At 36.7% G+C, this 18,133-nt stretch overlaps 1 protein-coding gene across 1 annotated transcript in view; it reads right to left on the bottom strand.

The window, feature by feature from the left end:
• GRID2 (glutamate ionotropic receptor delta type subunit 2) overlaps nt 1-18,133 on the bottom strand; it is a gene marked incomplete at its 5' end in the record, with an annotated part of 242,365 nt that overhangs the window by 139,404 nt on the left and 84,828 nt on the right. Inside the window, one exon of the mRNA XM_039332164.1 lies at nt 11,301-11,496. Within this exon, the coding sequence (XP_039188098.1) occupies nt 11,301-11,496 (196 nt within the window). The remainder of the gene's footprint in view (nt 1-11,300; nt 11,497-18,133) is intronic.

The following is an 18,133-nucleotide window of genomic DNA, read 5'->3' as shown; positions in this document are numbered from 1 at the left end:
TGTCCTAATATACATGGTAATTTTGCTTACTGTTTTGGAATGTAAGTAGTTCATTTACTATAACTACCATTACAACTTCTGACAGCACTGAAAGAGTGACCTTTACACTTACAACCATTGCAGCATCCTCATAATCATACGATTGAAATTTGGGTACCGATAGAGAAGAACATCCTTTGTGCTTTATGAGCTTGGTTGTTTTCTTGCAGCTGTTTCATTACCCAAACTAGGTGACATCATACATCACAACATCAGATTATGTTAGCTAGTTTGGGCAATGAAACATCTACCAGAAAACAACCAAGCTTAGATAGTACCAAGGACCTCTTAAAATCTGGGAGCTTGACAACTGGCATGTATTTATGATGGTTGCAATCTCCTAGGGCAGGGGTAGGCATCCTTGGCTCTTTTATGACTCGTGGACTTCAACTCCCAGAATTCCTGAGCCTGGGAGTTGAAGTCCACGAGTCATAAAAGAGCCAAGGTTGCCTACCCGTCCTAGGGTAACATGGTTGTCATTTACAACTTCTCAGGGGACTTCCAACAAACAAAGTTTGGGGAATGCAGATTCAGTTAACGTCTGTGTGATTCAATTTTTTTTTTTACAGAATTGAGTATAATGACTCAATTTTAGAGTTTAGAGCTCACCCAGTGCAAAATAAGCCCCAAAATTAAGCACACGTACAAAAAACTGATTAGGAGGCATAGTATAGAAAGCTTCTTTATCTTCACAATATTAAAATGTATACATATATACAGTTTCCATGCAGTTCTTGGCAACGTGGTAGAAAAACAACAACAGCTAACCATGGAGATCAGAACACAGAGAGAGAGACTAAACCATGCCCAGACCTAGGCTGGCTCACATGACTCTCTCATCAAATCCTGTGTTAAAAAACAGTTCCTATTGGTTGGTTCGTGCTATGACTATTCTAGTTCATAAATTCTTACACACTGGCAATGACCATATCACTTTGTCCTAAATCAGGGGTGTCAAACTGCCAGCCTGTGGGCCAGTTTCATCATACTGAAGCCACGCCCACCCCATTGCCGGCAATGCAAAAAGAGTTGCAATACGACACGTCACGTGATGTGGTAAGTGTGACACTAAATGCTCTGGTCCCAATGGTGGTCCTAAATTAAGGTCTACCTATAGTTTGGTTGATATGCCAATCTTCTTCCATAACAATAATCTTTTTAGCTGTTGGCCTGAGAAAGACTTTGGTTGGTCCAAAGTCACTCACTAAACTTCCATATTAGTCTTGTGGTCTTAGTTTAACAGCCACACTATAGCACAAACAAAGAGATTTCAGTACATACTTTGAAAATGATTTGGAAAAGGTGCTTTAGAACATATAAGCATAAGCACTGAACTCCTTTATGCAGTCAACTTATTTCATAATTACAAACATACAATTAATTTAATGAGTCTAATGGCTCATTAAATCAGCTACATCTTTAATATAACTCATTGCAGCCACAATTTGTTTCAGCCTTATGCAGAAGCTTGAAAAAAGATATGGCTCCTTCAAAATGGTATACCCCTATATTACAATGCACATCATTCAAGTCATTTTCAAAACATATATTACCTTACTTTTTAATCTATATCTTTTTTGTCTTTATATTCTTGACTTCACTGACTTTCATGCTATTTAATCCCATTGATAGAGGTGATCTATGGAATTATATTGAAAATATTATAGTACTACATCTATTGTGATCAAGCCTCACTGACATGTACAGCTAATATGATTAAATGACAATAATGATATAAAAGATTGAAATAGTAAGAAGAAAGTTCATAGAGTTGAAAAGCTACAGTAACAATCAAGCTAAAAGGCCAGTGAGTGGCATCAAAACATCTACTAAAGTACTTTGTTTCTAACATTTTATTATAGATAAATAAAATAAAGTATTTCTCATCAGGATATTGAGCATCGCTTTCAAGATTAAGTTAACTAATATGGTTAGAATAGAAAGCAGGGGAAGATCAGTTCAAAGAAAATTATAGTCAACATTTCTCTTTATTAGAAGCAATTTAAAATTATGTATATAAAGGAACATTAAATGCATTTGTGCAGAATAATAGAGTTAAAAGGGGACATGTTAGTCGCTGATCCAACCTCCTGCTCAGTGGAGTTCTATTAAAGCATTTCCATCAAATGCCTTTACAACCTTTATTTGACAACATTCAGTGAAGATGACCCTGCTACTTCGCTACTCAACTGCTTCCACTGCTGAATTCCTCTTAAAGTTACAAGTGTCATAACACTGTCAGATTTTTTTTAAAAAACCTGTACTTTCATGAACAGCTCACATTGACTTGGACCTTGGTCCTAAATCAAAATAGCTGAGAATACATAATATGTTAATCCAGAAACAAATAGCATCATACCAATGAGATGTACACTCCAGATGTTCACTAGAAGAAGCTGCACAATATAAGAGGGTTACACATTTTATGTGGCTATTTCTATTTCCAGTAATTTAAGTATAACTCCATCTAGAGTTATCACGAAGCTGATTGCCTGATTTTAAATTGTATTTTGTTTCCTGCTGTTTGGTTTTGATGAAGAAATAGATGTTGCTAAAAATAAGAGAATGTTAGAATTAGAAGAATACAAACCGAGATTTGGAATGAATGTTTTTTAATGGTATAATGAAGTTAAAGTTAATGTAAAATTCAAAAATAATTAGGAGTATCATTTTACAGATATGGACTAGATACTGTATGAGCCCAAGCTGTGTTTGTAAATACATTTGGCCTCAGCACACAAAGTGTTTTATAGAAAAGAAACAGCAGGCAAGAAAAAAATGGTTAATAGATCAAGATTTGTTAATGCAGGAAAATGAAGAACTTAAAGATGAAATCAAGAGAACAAAAGGATTTATTTTTAAGTGGTTTTCATATGCTCAACTAAGGGAGAGTTTAACATGGATAAAAAGCTACCAGGTACAGAATAACATGTAATAGAATTTGAAAGGAAGTTATGTACACATGATGAGCATATGATTGCTAACATGTATATATTATTGTAGAGATTTAAAATGAAAGATGAACAAGCTAAAGAGTGCATGATAAAAAGCTGAAGTGTGAAACATAAGAAGAACAGATTAAAGATTTCATGGGCTAAGTATTTTGGTTACAACATATAGATTGTCTCAATGTGAAAGAATGTTAAAAGATCTGAAATACACATTGCCTTATAATTTAAGAAATAATTTTTGTAGAACAATGTATATGTCTCCAGAGACATTATTTAAGATATATAACAGTACCTATAATTGTTGTTGGAAATGTGAAAAGTATGAAAAAGTGAAAAATGCTGGGTACATATATCTATAATGATGCAGGGAACATTAAAAATTAATATTCAGTTGAAATCAGAATTTTTCTTATGAGGATTTATGGATAGCCAACTAGAAAAGGCTCACAGAAGATGATTCATGTAACTCAGGGGTGCCAAATTCAATTTCATTGAGGGCCGCATCAGCATTGCGGTTGGCCTCGAGGGGGGCGGGTGTGTGTGGCCAGGGTGGGTGTGACCTACTGGATGGGTGTGGGCAGAGTGGGTGTGGCCTATTGGGTAGGCATGGCCAGCTCTACATCGTTCATGTCAAAGGTGCCTGTGGGGCCTGGGCAGGAGTGGGACAGATCTGAGGGTCTCAGGCAGAAGGGGGTGGAACCGGGGCAAGTGCCAAGGCATGGTCCACTGGAAGAGCCTCACTGCCTGCTGAAACCCCTCCACCAGAGCTCATCAAGCCGGATATGTGAAGTAGGTGAGGGCCATTTGCTGGCTACTTCTAGGCGATGGTGCATTTCTTCATTCCTCACAAAAGGTGACATCTCCCCAGCATGTACCCGGGGGGGGGGAGCGACACAGCAGGGGCTGGTTCCTCGCTTTTTCAAGACAGCCTTATGGAGCTAAGACTGAATGCGTTTCAACATAGATGGCCACCACAAAATTGTACATTGGCTCCCGGCTGGCCTGGGCCAGGGCCAAGGAAGTGGGGGCCATTCCCTCACTGTTTCCAGGATGGCTTCGTGGGCCACATGAAACCACTTTGTGGGCTGCATCTGGCCCCTGGGCTTTGTGTTTGACATGTCTGATGTAACTGTTGCAAAGAACGTTGGAAGTCACTTCTTTAAATATTTCTTTTAACTTTTTTCTTTTTTCATTCTGTTGTACACGTCTTCTACCTTTCTCTCTTTCCTATTTTTCTTTTTGTATCTTTTTTACTCTTCTGTAACTTTTAACTTTCAAATAAAAATTCCTCACTTGAGCAACTTGGGAGGGTATCGTCTTAAAGAAGCATATTATGCTTATTATGTATTTGATTCAATTTCTTCCTCCTCCTCCTCCTCTCACCTATATCCCTATCAATCTACTGGTTATATGTTGGAAGATTTGTATACTTTTACCAACCCACAAAAGCCCTCTATTTTCACTGCAATTTTTGCTCCTTGGCAGGTTCAGCACATTTTCTTGCAGAGTGAGAGAGAAAAAAAAGTGGCATAAGCAGGAAGTGCTCATATTTCAATAAAATCAACTACCAGAAGCAAAACAACAGTGAGCCTTTAATTCCTTGAAGCTGCAATTACAGAAATTGTCTGTTGTTTAATATTGTTTAATATTTAAATAACATCTTCCTAAACATTATTCAAGATAATTCTTTACTGAATTACCTTGTAATTTTTCACAATGTTTTTTTCTTTTCCCAAGCTTTCTGCTTGTCTATCTTATATCCACATTGACAATTTCAATGACATTTTTCTAGGACACTCTAGTTGTAAAAGGTGACTGATGGTGGTGTACCTTTATGTTACTTACTGTATCTTTCTGTCACTCTCAAGCCATGAGGTTTTCCTTTGGAATAAAAATGAAACAGGAGGAGCCAGGGAGCCAGCAGATTGCTGGAGAAATTTTACAGTGAACCCTCCTACTGCTTGTATCTAAATAAGAGCAAGAATACCACTTATGCCATCATAGTAACTTCTTTTTTCCTTTGAAATAAATTCTGAAAACAAGTGCTCTTTCATCATATTGAAAGACTACTGGTAGAAATAATTTAGAAGAATATTTCTGCATGGCACAAGTTTAAAGTAAGGGCTTACAATAAAATAGTCCTAATGCAAATGTGAAAAGAGAAAAAAAGAACCCATAAGAGGGCATTTTTCAGGTCATGTTGATTAAGCAATGTGATCTTGGAAGCTTCCCTTCTCAGTGATGGCTCCCGGCCTCTGGAATGATGTCCCTCTAGAGATCCCTACTGCTCCCACCTTTTTGACTTTCTTCAAATTATTAAAAGCTTGGTTGTTCTTTCAGGTCTTGAATTAAAATGGTGGTTGATCCCTTTGGGCTTTTGTTTTGTTTTGGGGGGTTCTGTCTTCCAGGTAGCTGTATTCTTTTTCTTTAATATATATGTTTTCTTTTACATTGATATATATGTTTTCTTTCATATTTTTTGGGTTCTATTTTTATTTTATTTTAAAAAAAGTTAAAATACAAAACCAAAATTTATTTTTAACAAACAAACAAATGAACAAAAAACAAAGAAGACATTTAAAAAGTGCATTAAAAAAAGGAAAAAAAATAACACATATACACATTGTCCCCCTAGTTCAGACATGTCAAACTCGTGATGTCATGTGACATCATGTGACGTATCGGGACTGTTTTGCCATTGCCGGCAATTGGGTGGGCGTGGCTTCCACATGATGCATCCGGTCTGCGGGTTGGCAGTTTGATACCCCTGCCCTAGTTGAATACTGATTAATTGCAATGGCTCAGCGGTTAAAGATGCTGAGCTTGTCAGCTGGAAGACTAACAGCCCAGGTTCAAGACTTGAACACCATGCAGTGGATGAACTCCTGTTCCTGCCTCAGCTCCTGCCCACCTAGCAGTTTGAAAGCATGACAATGCAAGTAGATTAATAGGTACCACTTCGGTGGGAAGGTAACGGTGTTCCATGCACCTTTGGTATATAGCCATTCTGACTGCATGCCAGCATTTCATGATGATCATATCAGGTAAGTCTTGAAAAAGGAAACTAGAAAGACCACTTGGTCTTAACCATAGTATGAGATGTCCCCTTTCCACTACACCTACTACAACTATGGTAGAATGTAGTCTAGAGTTGCAGAGGGAGAGTTTTTTTCCCTGAAGACAAAGTGACAATGGAGTTTTGGAATGTCTACTAGACAGGAAAAGAGTGAAGGCAGATTTCTCCCTAGCAATACACAGAGTATATCTAATAGTTATGCAAATAGTTGCTTTAGTCTGGCAGGATTCTATCTGTAGGCAAACAAAAACCAAGACCTGCTCAGAAGTAATTTCATGTGTCATTCCTGGTTGCTTGGGCCCAACAGCAACAAATACTTGAAAGCAGATAGGTAAAATAAGATGCAAACATATTTTACTTCTGTCATGGTTGCTATATGTGTGAATTTCCAAAGATAAGTCCCTGGGAAATAGGATAGCATGGTTTAGATCATGGGTGTCAAATTCGCTGCATCACGTGACATGTCGCAACGTATCATGAGTTTTTTTGCATTGCCAGAGTTGGGATGAGTGTGGCCTCCACATGATGTAACCGACCTGTGGGCCGGCAGTTTGATACCCCTGGTTTAGATTGTAAACCCTGCATACTAAGGATACTTTATTATTTTAAAAATATGTTTCTATAAAAATATTCTAGGTTTCTGTATTCACAAAAACAATGTCAATGCTCCTGCCTTTATTTATTTCTTTTAAGAAATCTCACTTGGCTGTTCTTTCTAGCTGGCTGATAGATATTGAACTTCATTGCTATTAGGCATCAGTTTTGCTAAGACACTCTTCATTTGTTGACAAGTTGTGTAATGCTAAAATTGGGTGGTGGAAACTTGACAGGAGATTAGGATTGTTCCTTATCTGTGTTATCAAAATTTCATTGATATATCTGGCTCAGGTATAGTCACAGAGAAACCAAAGTAATCTTATGTACTTATCCCAGTCTAAGTTGCTCAATTATTCTTATTAATAAAAAATCAACATGGACAAGGATAAATAATTATGAAATGAACCCTAACCCAGTTTCATATATTTTATTTGCAGTCTCTATCTGTTTAATAAAATAAGTCATTTTTCATCTAGGCTTTTAAAAATATATTGCAAATATATTGAAGATGCCTCATAAATGAATATTGCAATCAAAAACAAAATGTCAGATTGATTAACTGGATTAAAAACGGTTGGACTGATTTCTACTCTCAGTTCTCTAGGAACCACTCTTCTTTTGCTCTTATTGCTCACCTCACAGTTAGGTGTACAATGAAAAATGCAAGATGGTCCTTAGATATAGAGCTGTTTAATAAGATAAGGTTTTATATCGTTCATGCACAGAGAACAGTTCAATCAGGCTTCCATTTACACTACTAATCTTTATTACAGCATTGGATTAGTTAATTGTTATAAATGATACTACATTTAATGTATATATTTGACCTATACTGTAGGAAGTGCCTCTGTTCCATCTTAAGATGTTATCTCAACTCAAACCTCTGCAGTGATCCAATTTGAAGTGGTAGCTTGGCTTGGAAAATTGTGTTACTCCATTCCATCCTTTAAACCCATTACCTGCTTTAATCAAGTGAAAAGGTGCTACTGTACAGTTATACAGTAGCCCATGAGTGTGAAAAAGAAAATCTTAACATCTAGATAAAACTGGGCTGACTGTTCCAATTTTGTATTTTGAAAAGTGCTTGAGTGTCATAGGGATGCTTCAATTAAAAATAAATAAGTGCCAGCCAATGATTCCCCATGGACAGCACTTGGCAGACAGCAAAGGGTAGAGCAATAGAGGCAGGAGCAAGGGCACTGGATTGGGCCTCTAATATTCCATGACTTCCAAGCCGAGGCATCTGGGACTCTATGGATTTCTCCTCTGTAACTGTACTTAGTAGTATAAGGAATCAGTTTTTCACCTTCAGAGAAAAAAAATGGGGATTATGGCTATTGACAGAATGTCTATGGAGATTCAGTTGCCTCGTGAAAAAGCATCTTTGAGATAACTATTGACAGAATCTTAACAATCATTGTTCATAATTGTTCATTGCTATATAGATAATTAGCAACTAGGTAAATTTAGCAAGTATGCTAGTTAGACCCACCCTTCTGGCACATAATCTATGTTGATAGTATTAGATTAAAGGTTAGGGCATAATTTTCCAGTTCATGATGTATTATATTGAACTGAAGTGAATTGAATATTTATTTGGCCAAGTATGATTAGAGAAATTTGTCTCCAGTGCAGAAGCTCCCAAAGCAACAGACTAATGATAATCATTATAATAATACCAATAAAAGGGGGAAGTAAAGAAGATAAGAGGAATAAATAATAATACTACACTCATACTACATGTGTAAATACACGTAGATGCATTATTCATAGATATCATGATTCCATACTATACATAGAATTCTTAGACTTGCACATTCACCGAGCTTGATTAAAGGAGACTACATGAACATGTCCATTATAGTGATAACAGTAAAAAATAACTTGCTATTGCTATCTACTGGAAAGTTTGTGATTTTCACTTCCCAATCTGGTCTACAATCCTGTGATTTCCTGGTGATCTTGGAAACTAAGCAGGGACAGTTGAAAATTCTGGGCTATGGGCTGGACTGGGATGTTGAAAAACAGCTTGGAAGAAGGCCTTCACACCTTCTTCCATAATATTGCTTAAAAAATGGCACCAGTGTGGTTCCTAGGGTCAACCTTGATTGTATATAAAAGGAAAGATTTCCAATCTATTTCACTTTAGTATGTGACTCAGAAAAGCATTGTGGTATCATTAGCACTAGAAATTCTTTTCAGTGCAAGGAATTTAACTATCATAGTTAAAAGGTTATTTGTCAGCAAAATATAGAAAGTCATTCTTTATCCCAGTAAGAATTAGGGAAAAAAAGAGAAAGAGTTGAAGAACCATTATTTCTGCATTTCAGTTACTGCTGAGCTGTAGCCTGAATATTAACATCCTGGTTTGCAAAATAGACCTTCTTTTATTGTGAAATCCAAAAGCTTTATTTCACTTGACAGTAATTTACGGTTTTCCTACTTTAAATATTTTGTATACCAAGTTAAATGTACTGAGGTATTATTTAAACACATTGTGATTCTGTCTATTCACTGGGGAAAATATATTCATATATATATGAATAAAAGAAATAAAACACGATCACCGGGAGGGTTAAAGTAAGAAAACTTTACTAAAAATATACTATACTTAAAAGTTGCCAAGCTTTCGCTGGGGGAAACTCCCCAACATCGTCAGGGCTAAAAGGCCATTTCAATAAAGGTGGTTTAAGTAGGTTCAAGTAGCGTCTGCGCACGGCTCTTAGACCGCGTCACTGGCCCTGATTGGCCAGCCAATAACCAAGATGTGTCTATAACGTTATGTCTAAGAGCCGTGCGCAGACACTACTTGAATCTACTTAAACCACCTTTTAAGTATAGTATATTTTTAGTAAAGTATTCTTACTTTAACCCTCCCGGTGATCATGTTTTATTTCTTTTATTCATAATTATGCCCGGGAATATTGGGGATAAACAATTGGTTGGGCTCCGTTTTTACAAATAGACATACCTATAAAATCAGTTATTTAACAAGCATGAACCTGTGGAGAACCAGACTTTCAGATTCTTTGAAGTGTAGGAAGCCCCCCCCCAGATTAAAATATTCTTTATTCTTAATCTTAAAAGAGGCAGAATATTATATTTCTCAAAGGAGAAATGGAGAAAAATCTTAACAAAGGCAGAAAGCAGCCCCAATCTTTCTTATTAGCCTCAAGTAGAAGCCTCAAGTCTTGAGAGATGGATATTTTGTACCTATTACGAAAGACTGGGCCAATCTATTCATAAACAAAATGCCTTCAGCCCATACAGCTGATGGGATTAGGAATTTACATTCCCCCACCCAAATTTAAGAACAGGACATGATCTTTATTTAGGACATAATAGGATTAACCCAACACCCTCTTCAGACTAGCAAAAGACACAAAAGCCCACCTCATTGCACAGCCCAGAAACATTTCCACTGCAAAGTCTAAGAACCCTATAAAGATCCATCCACTGACTCAGCTATTTTGTCAGCTGTCCCAAAACTGCATGCTGTTGCTGGTTCTGCTCATCAATAAACAAGAACCCTTTTTCCTAAGCAGCCTCCATTTTATTTCTAGCATCTTGGTCTCCATTTTATTTCCAGCATCTTATTTCATTTTATTTCCAGTGTCTTACTCCCAGCTAGGAACTGGACCTGATTTTTCTTTCAACAGAAGCATGCCAGCTTTTTAAAAACATAAAGCAGATCAACCTATTTTTTTATCAGAAAAGTGTATCTTTTACTAAATTCCTCTTCCTTTTCCTGCTCCTCCTCCTCTTCATCCTACTCCAGCTCCAACGCAAAGGAAAAGAGTCCCTCATCTCTTTAAGCAAGTTGGCTCAATGGTGAACTATTCTTATTTAAGAAACTCTTTATCCTTTGACTAATTGCGACTAACTCTGTAAAACTCTGAAGCACAATGGAAAATTCATGACTTCAATCTTTCTTTCTTTCTTTCTTTCTTTCTTTCTTTCTTTCTTTCTTTCTTTCTTTCTTTCTTTCTTTCTTTCTTTCTTTCTCACTTGCTATTTGGCATTACTAAGGTCTTGATCTCTACTATAATCAAAAAAAGAAAATCGGCAAGACTAGTGAATGTGGCTTCCATATTTTTAGTGTAATTGGTAGCCCTAAAGCTGTAATACAAATCACAAGGGGCTAATCTTGCTTCCCTTAATGAATAAGTGAAACCTGTCATCTTAAGGCAGGGTTTCTCAGCCTCAGCAAGTTTAAGATGTGTGGATTTCAAATCCCAGAATTCCCCAGCCAACCATATTAACAGCTACATGTTAACAAGTAGCTCAAGTTGAGAAACAATGTTCTAGCCAAAAAGCGAAGTTCTTACCTGTGAATAGCTACCCCCTGTCTACTTGGAGAACTAAATTACACAAAGATGTTAAAAAAAAAGTGGTGAACAACTGGCTTACCCTTTTCAAGGAAAAAAACTTCTTAGACTTTTCTTTTGAAAAAAAATATATAACCAAATACATAAATCAATCCCAATTTTAGGGTGCAGTAGAATGAGCCACAAGCTGAAATCACTCTGAGGTGACTATTTTTCATGTCCTAACAATTTTGTAGCAAACGTCTTTGCAAAATAAATTCATTATTCCTAAGAATTTTTCAAATGATCAAGAAAAAGGTTGGACTTTACCTTATGAATGCCTATCTGGGATTCTTGCACATTGTTCTCAGATCCATTACTTCGGTTAATCATCTGCCACAACTTTGAATACATGTTATTCTTCTCAAAAGGATTCATCCCTTTCACCCGTACATGTTCATAGACTGCAGAATCCAAAACAGTGCCATAAGGAATATCTGTCTGCCGGGAGAGATCTTGAAGAGACCTTAAATATTAGAGAAGACAAGAAACACAAGATATTTGATTCCACATTTCCAGGCTATTGGCAAGCAAAGGACAGCACATATCACAACAGCTCTTAAGGCATTTTGATTTAGTTTTTATATTATTCTTAGAAATCAAAGCAAGACAGGGAGAATTGCCTTTATATTTTAAGACACAAGGGCAAGTACAGAGCTAGAGAGTAAAGGAGAGAAAAGAAAAGATATTGGATTTTTCTTTTTTTAAAAAAGAGAGACCTACAAAAATCAGGGCAGGGCAGCTTCTTTTAAAGAGCAACATAGAAGTGTGGGAAGTCAGAGCCCCAGAGAAAGAGATATTAAAAGGGCAGAAAAATATATTTTTCCTCAAAAGGATTTTTAAAAGCAGGAGCCAACTCTGCCCCCAAATCTCTCTATCCCAAACAGGAGCCAGCCCTATACAAATGCAAATGTAAAACCATCAGAAAGTTTGTCAAGACAAAGAGACTTAAAATCTGCATACCCCACCCAAACTCTAGGAGTCATTAGCCCCATCATCAGGGAAGCAGGATATGATAATAGGATTAAACCACAGATATCAAGGCCTAGAAAAACATTCAGAAATAGCCTCAAAGTTCATGCCACAGGAACAGGAAACTATTCCAAACAAAAGGCTAGAGGGGGTATAAAAGCCTACTACCCATGTGCTCAGCTGCTTCTTCCCTCTGCTCTTCCCTGCAAGAACCATCTTTCTGCCTCTTCAATAAACTGTAACCTTCTTCCCAAAGCAGTGGTCATGTTGCTTATTTATTCCCAGCTTGGATGAATCAGGATGAAGACTTTACTTCCCACAGAAGGAAAGGTTTAATATTAACCAACACTTGAGATTTAAAGAACATGCCATTCCTAAGTTGACTTACCATTATAGTATGTTTAAAATCTAGTATCATCCAAAAGAAAACCAACAAAAGAAAAGAGCAAGGGCTAAAATTATTGGTTTCATTTATCTGTCAAATTTATATGACACCTTTCCATCAGACAGTCCTCAAGATGTCAAGCAATAACCAGAAATAGGAATCATACCATTATCATCTATTTGATTTTGCCCCTGGACATCAAAGTAAAAGCACTCTTCCAGCACTGATAAATTACATCTCTACAAAGATTGTTTCTATCACAAACACAGCACACCATTTCTTAAGTTACATTTCTTATATTAAAGTCCTAAAAGAGACCAAGCAACATCCAAAGCATTAATAAAAGGGGCAACACTGATCTTTAGTATCTCTATAATCAGAAGAATTAGCTGGAGGAACATGTGAAAAATCAGCATACTACAGATATATAAGAATTATGAGCCTGCTTTCTGTGAGTCAATATACTGATTTTTTTTTCAGTTTTATCTACATTAATAATGTATGCCTCTCTCCTTTCTCCATTGGCTGGAGACCCCCTTGTAACAAATAGGCAGCAAATCCTTGTATACAACTGTAGTTCAAAAGAGCTGTCTCCAAAACAGCTTTACTGCTGCTACTTCTGCCAGCAAAAATAACAATTCAATGTAGTAAAATATCAGAAACATTAGTGAATAATAAAGCAAGAAGCAGCCTTCACTAATAAAAACAAATGGAATAACAAAAACATTATTTTCTTAGGTGAAATAGATGCAGACTCGGATCTCTCAGTGATCAGATAAGACAATAATCAGTTCATTGTCAAGAATTGATAATTGACATCTACTGCTTGGTTTTTTTTTTACTAAAGTAAACATACAGATAGTCTGTGACTTACAACACTTCATTTAGTGACTGTTCAAAGTTACAATGGCACTGAAAAAGGTGACTTATGACCATTTTTCACAGTTACGACCTTTGCAGCATCCCCATGGTCATGTGATCAAAATTCAGATGCTTGGCAAGCTTCTGACAAGCAAGTCAGTGGGGAAGCCAGATTCGGTTTACACAACCATGTTACTAGCTTAACAACTGCAGTGATTCACTTAACAATTGTGGCAAGAAGGGTTGTAAAATGGGGAAAAGCTGACTTAACAAATGTCTCACTTAACAACAAAAAGTTTGGACTCAGTTGTGATTTTAAGTTGAGGACTACCTGTAATCAGTTATCTGCTCATGTCACTAGTGGAGAGCAGATAAATTACATCAGTGAAGGATTAGTACATTAAGTTTTAATATGGATGGCCTGGTCACTGCAGGATAATTGTATTATGCTGAACTTAAACATTATTCATTTATTATTTGCGGTAGTCATCTCTTGCAGTAAATATGCCCAAGAAGTATCTAAAGCCACATGCAATGGGAACCAGAGAAAATCTAATAGTAAATTTGGTCTTAACATGATAATCACTATCTTCCTCTATAGAAGAGCATGGAAAAAAAAACAATAGCCAAATAAGCATCTTCTCAAATGTTGATAGTGAGAACAATTGTAAATTATAATTGTTTGTCTTTCTTATCAGAAATTACATCTTTGCAACCAAGAAACCCAATTAGTTATTTTACACAAACCAGCTCTTGCATGTTACCCACAATTATTGCAATGAATGGTTTTGAAATAAAGGTGAGAAAGAAAAAAAAAATAGTTGTAGAAGGCTACCATTTGTCAATATGTTCTAATCAATGAATACAAACTCTTTGAATACCCATTAGAAGTCGTATTGTTATATCTGGGAAACAAAACAAAGAAAGCTTAGAAAATAAAAGCACAATTGACAAATATCCACAGATCTTTTTGATAGATTTAGTATCATTATATTTCTCAGCCCAACTCATCTCGCAGGGATATTGTTGTGGGGAAAAAGAGGAGGAGGCAAGTATATAATGCATGTTTGTGGCCTTGAGTTACCTACAAAGTAATAAAGGCCTAGATAAAAACCTAATAAATAAATAAAATAAAAATGCCCACAATATATTATTAAACCTCTGCATATTCAGTGAAAAGTGGAACTGCACTTATTTAGGTAAAGCTCCATACTTGCATGGATACAAGATTTAAGCACATATAGTAGTAAGCATACAGTCTAGATATTCAGCTTCTTAAAATCTTTAATCTGGTTCTCAGAGCTGTCTCAAAAATAACTATCAAACTGGATTTTTAAAGGACAGAATTGAAAATTATTTACTACCTGAGCGCTCTGTCTCTCTCTTCCTTCCTATCTATATCTATATCCAGTGCTTTTTTTTTCTAAAAAAAAAGGTGCCGGAACTCACACATGTCATACAACCCGCCTTGCCTACCTTTTGGTTCCATCCAAAAAAGATGCCGGAACTCCGTTCTGGGCATTCTATGAGAAAAAAAGTTTCTCCTTAGTTCTAGGTTGCTTTTCTCCTTGATTAGTTTCCATCCGTTGCTTCTTGTTCTGCCTTCAGGCGCCTTGGAAAATAGCTTGACTCCCTCTTCTTTGTGGCAGCCCCTGAGATATTGGAATACTGCTATCATGTCCCCCCTCGTCCTTCTCTTCATTAGACTAGACATACCCAATTCCAGCAGCCGTTCCTTATATGCTTTAGCCTCCAGTCCTCTAATCATCTTTGTACAGGTATAGTATAGGGGGTACCTTGCTCAATATTAGTAACTGTGAGAGGGACCTTTGCGTCCTAGTGGACAATCACTTAAATATGAGCCAGCAGTGTGCTGCAGCTGCCAAAAAGGCCAACACAGTGCTGGGCTGCATTAACACAGAGATAGAATCAAGATCACATGAAGTATTAATACCACTTTACAATCCCTTGGTAAGGCCACACTGGACAGCCATTTGTCTGAAACAGTATAAGTTTTCCTGCCTGAGCAGGGGGTTGGACTAGATGACCTCCAAGGTCCCTTCCAACTTTATTATTACTGTTATTATTATTACTATTACTACTACTACTATTATTATTATTATTATTATTATCATCTATCCACACACACACACATTGTGTGCCAGTCCACTGTACATCCCTGAAAGTTGTGAAAGGTAGGCTTGCAAAGTAATCTCTACATTAGCATTTCTCAACACTAATCTTGGCAACATTAAGATATGTGGACTTCAACCCCAGAATTCCAAAGTTGCCACAATTGAGAAACATTGCTCCAAATGAGACAGTTTGTTCTACAAGGAATAGTGCAAGCATGTACTTTGGGCTTTACTTGTGCTTGTGGCATACTGGTCAAAACTGATTGATACTGTTCTTACCATTAGCAAAAAATGTTGTATATGGCAAGAGTATCATTCGGGCTAGTAACCTGCTCTTCATTACAGTATTATATTAAAGTACTAAATGAAAGCATTGATTGATTATAGCCATGATGAGCATTGGAGCATAGGCCATATCTATGTGAAATAGGCTGTGGGTTAAAGTGTGTATGAAAGGATGATTGCTGTAAAATAACAGAATGAGAGAAATATACTGGCAAAAGTGTATAAGGAGAAATAGTTTCAAAGACTGAGGAAGCTACTTGGATAAGCAGTTAAAGGTTTCAAACCCAAAAGAAAAGAAGACTAGTTGCCATGACTCAGTTTCCAGACAGTTACAAAGGGTATATAGAAAAACAAAACTGTTATGATTAAAAAATTGAGGGGAGAAATTTAAAAAAAAGTTCTTTAATTGGGTAAAGAGAAGCATCCAGCAGAAAGAATATGATTAAAAACAAAAATAATGCAATCATTTCAAATAGGGTGGAAATGAGGAAATGTTGGAAGGAGAATTAGTGATAGAATTGCATTTAAATGAATGCTGTCAATGTTAGCATACCAAAAAAAAATCTGAAAAGGAAGCCATAGGACTGTTAAAATGTTGAAAAAGGGTAAAGCTACAGTTGCAAATAGTATAAACTTGGAAAAAGTGGAAATATTGATCTGGTTTGCTTATGGAGAGATTGTGCAACTTGTTCAAATATGTGTAAAGGCTGCATCTGTACTGGATGATTGGAAGAATGTCACTACTGTTCTTGTGGGCAAAGGGAAAGTTAGTGAATACAAAAACTTGCCAGGCCATTTGTTTGTTAAATGTACCTGGGAAGCTATTTGTCAGAAATCTGATCAAAAAGGGACAAAGAACAAAATTTGTGAATGCGATGTAGTTTTATGATGGAGAGATGGTAATGGTAACCCACAACCTTTGTTTCAGCTGGAAAGGGTAGCAAGTCAGGAGGCAACTGACACTGACAAGTTCTAACTTGCAGGTTGAGTACCAAACAAATTATGAGTACCGGGACAAATTTTTCTCATCAGAATGCATTGAATACCAAATTCAATGAGTTTCAAAGCAGTTGAATACCAAAGTATGACTGTATAAAAAGTAAAGCATGGCATGGCTTTCATAGTCAAAAAAATGTAACAAAGACAATAGTGGGTTAGGATATAGCTAGTGAACAAATAACATCACTTCCATTTTGTGGGCAGCCCTTTAATATGACAATTATCCATGTTTATGCTCCAGCCATTCATGGAGAAGAAGAGAAGGTTGACAGGTTTTATGATCCAGTTCAATTTGAAGTTGCCAGAATGTGCAAGCAAGATGCACTGCTTGGGATGCCAAGTTGGAAATAAGAAGGAGAATGTAATTAGACTATCTGGCCAAGGCAAGTGAAGGCATGTAGGAGAATGACTTATCAGCAACTGCCAACTTCTCCATAGCTAACACAATTGTCCAATAACTAAAATGATGCCAGCATACAAGGACATCACTAGATAAAGCACAAAGACATCAAATTGGTAGAAGGAGGCGGAAGAGCTCAGTTGTAACAAAAAAGATAATCCCATGGCTTGAATGTGGATCAGATCACATACTGCTAATGTGCAAGTTCCAAATCAAGCTAAAGCTGAGGAACAAAGACAGCTGGTGCTCACAATATGCTCTTGAGCATATATTCACAGAATTTTCAAGGAGAACATCAAGAATCACTTTGAAGTCTTGAACATTATTGTTAAGGAGCCAGGGGAACTGTAGAATGAATTCAAAGAATGAATGTGAAAAGAGACTGCCAAAATTTAAGAAACAGAAGAAAACAAACTGGATGTCCAAACAGATAGTGAGAATTGCCAAGAATAGAAAAGCCAAAGCCAAGGACAAAAATAACAGGACAAAACTTAACAAAAAATTATAGAGAAATGTACAGGGAGAAAAGAGACAAGAAGCATATTATGATATCTATAAAGATATATAAGATGGGATCAGACATAGAAAACAAAACAAGCCAGCCAAAAGAGCTTTGAACTCAGAAAAGCTTCAATTTGGCACTACCGATGGGAAGGCTATAGAAATTGATTGAAGCTAACAAAAATAGGAAGAAATTCTGAGACTTCTGATTTTGCATTGTGCCTTCTGTGCCCAATTTTGCCCTGCTGGGGCCCTAAAAAGGGGCTAAAGTCACCCCGAAGAGGCGATGAAGAATGAGGGGTGTCTTGTTGATCATGGAGAGACGGCAGTCTTTCTGTTCGATCCAAAAAAGCCCTCCAAACTGGCAGGGGAAAGACTGGCTACATTCCTATGGCCAGCCATTAGCTGCTGTCAATCGAAGAAGAAAAGCACTAATTAACACATTGTAAACAGCATATTTGGAACTGGGTAAGAATATTGATCCTTTCTTTACTATTTTACAACTGAATTTCTTGGGAAAGGCTCTCAAGAAGCTAAAAAACCCCGAATGTCAATGGAAGCGACG

This window comes from Crotalus tigris, unplaced genomic scaffold (assembly GCF_016545835.1).
Source record: "Crotalus tigris isolate CLP2741 ecotype Arizona unplaced genomic scaffold, ASM1654583v1 scf7180000024451.546054, whole genome shotgun sequence".
NCBI classification, from domain to species: Eukaryota; Metazoa; Chordata; class Lepidosauria; order Squamata; family Viperidae; genus Crotalus; species Crotalus tigris.
The sequence above is the reverse complement of the archived record's forward strand: the minus strand, read 5'-3'. Positions and strand labels throughout refer to the sequence as shown.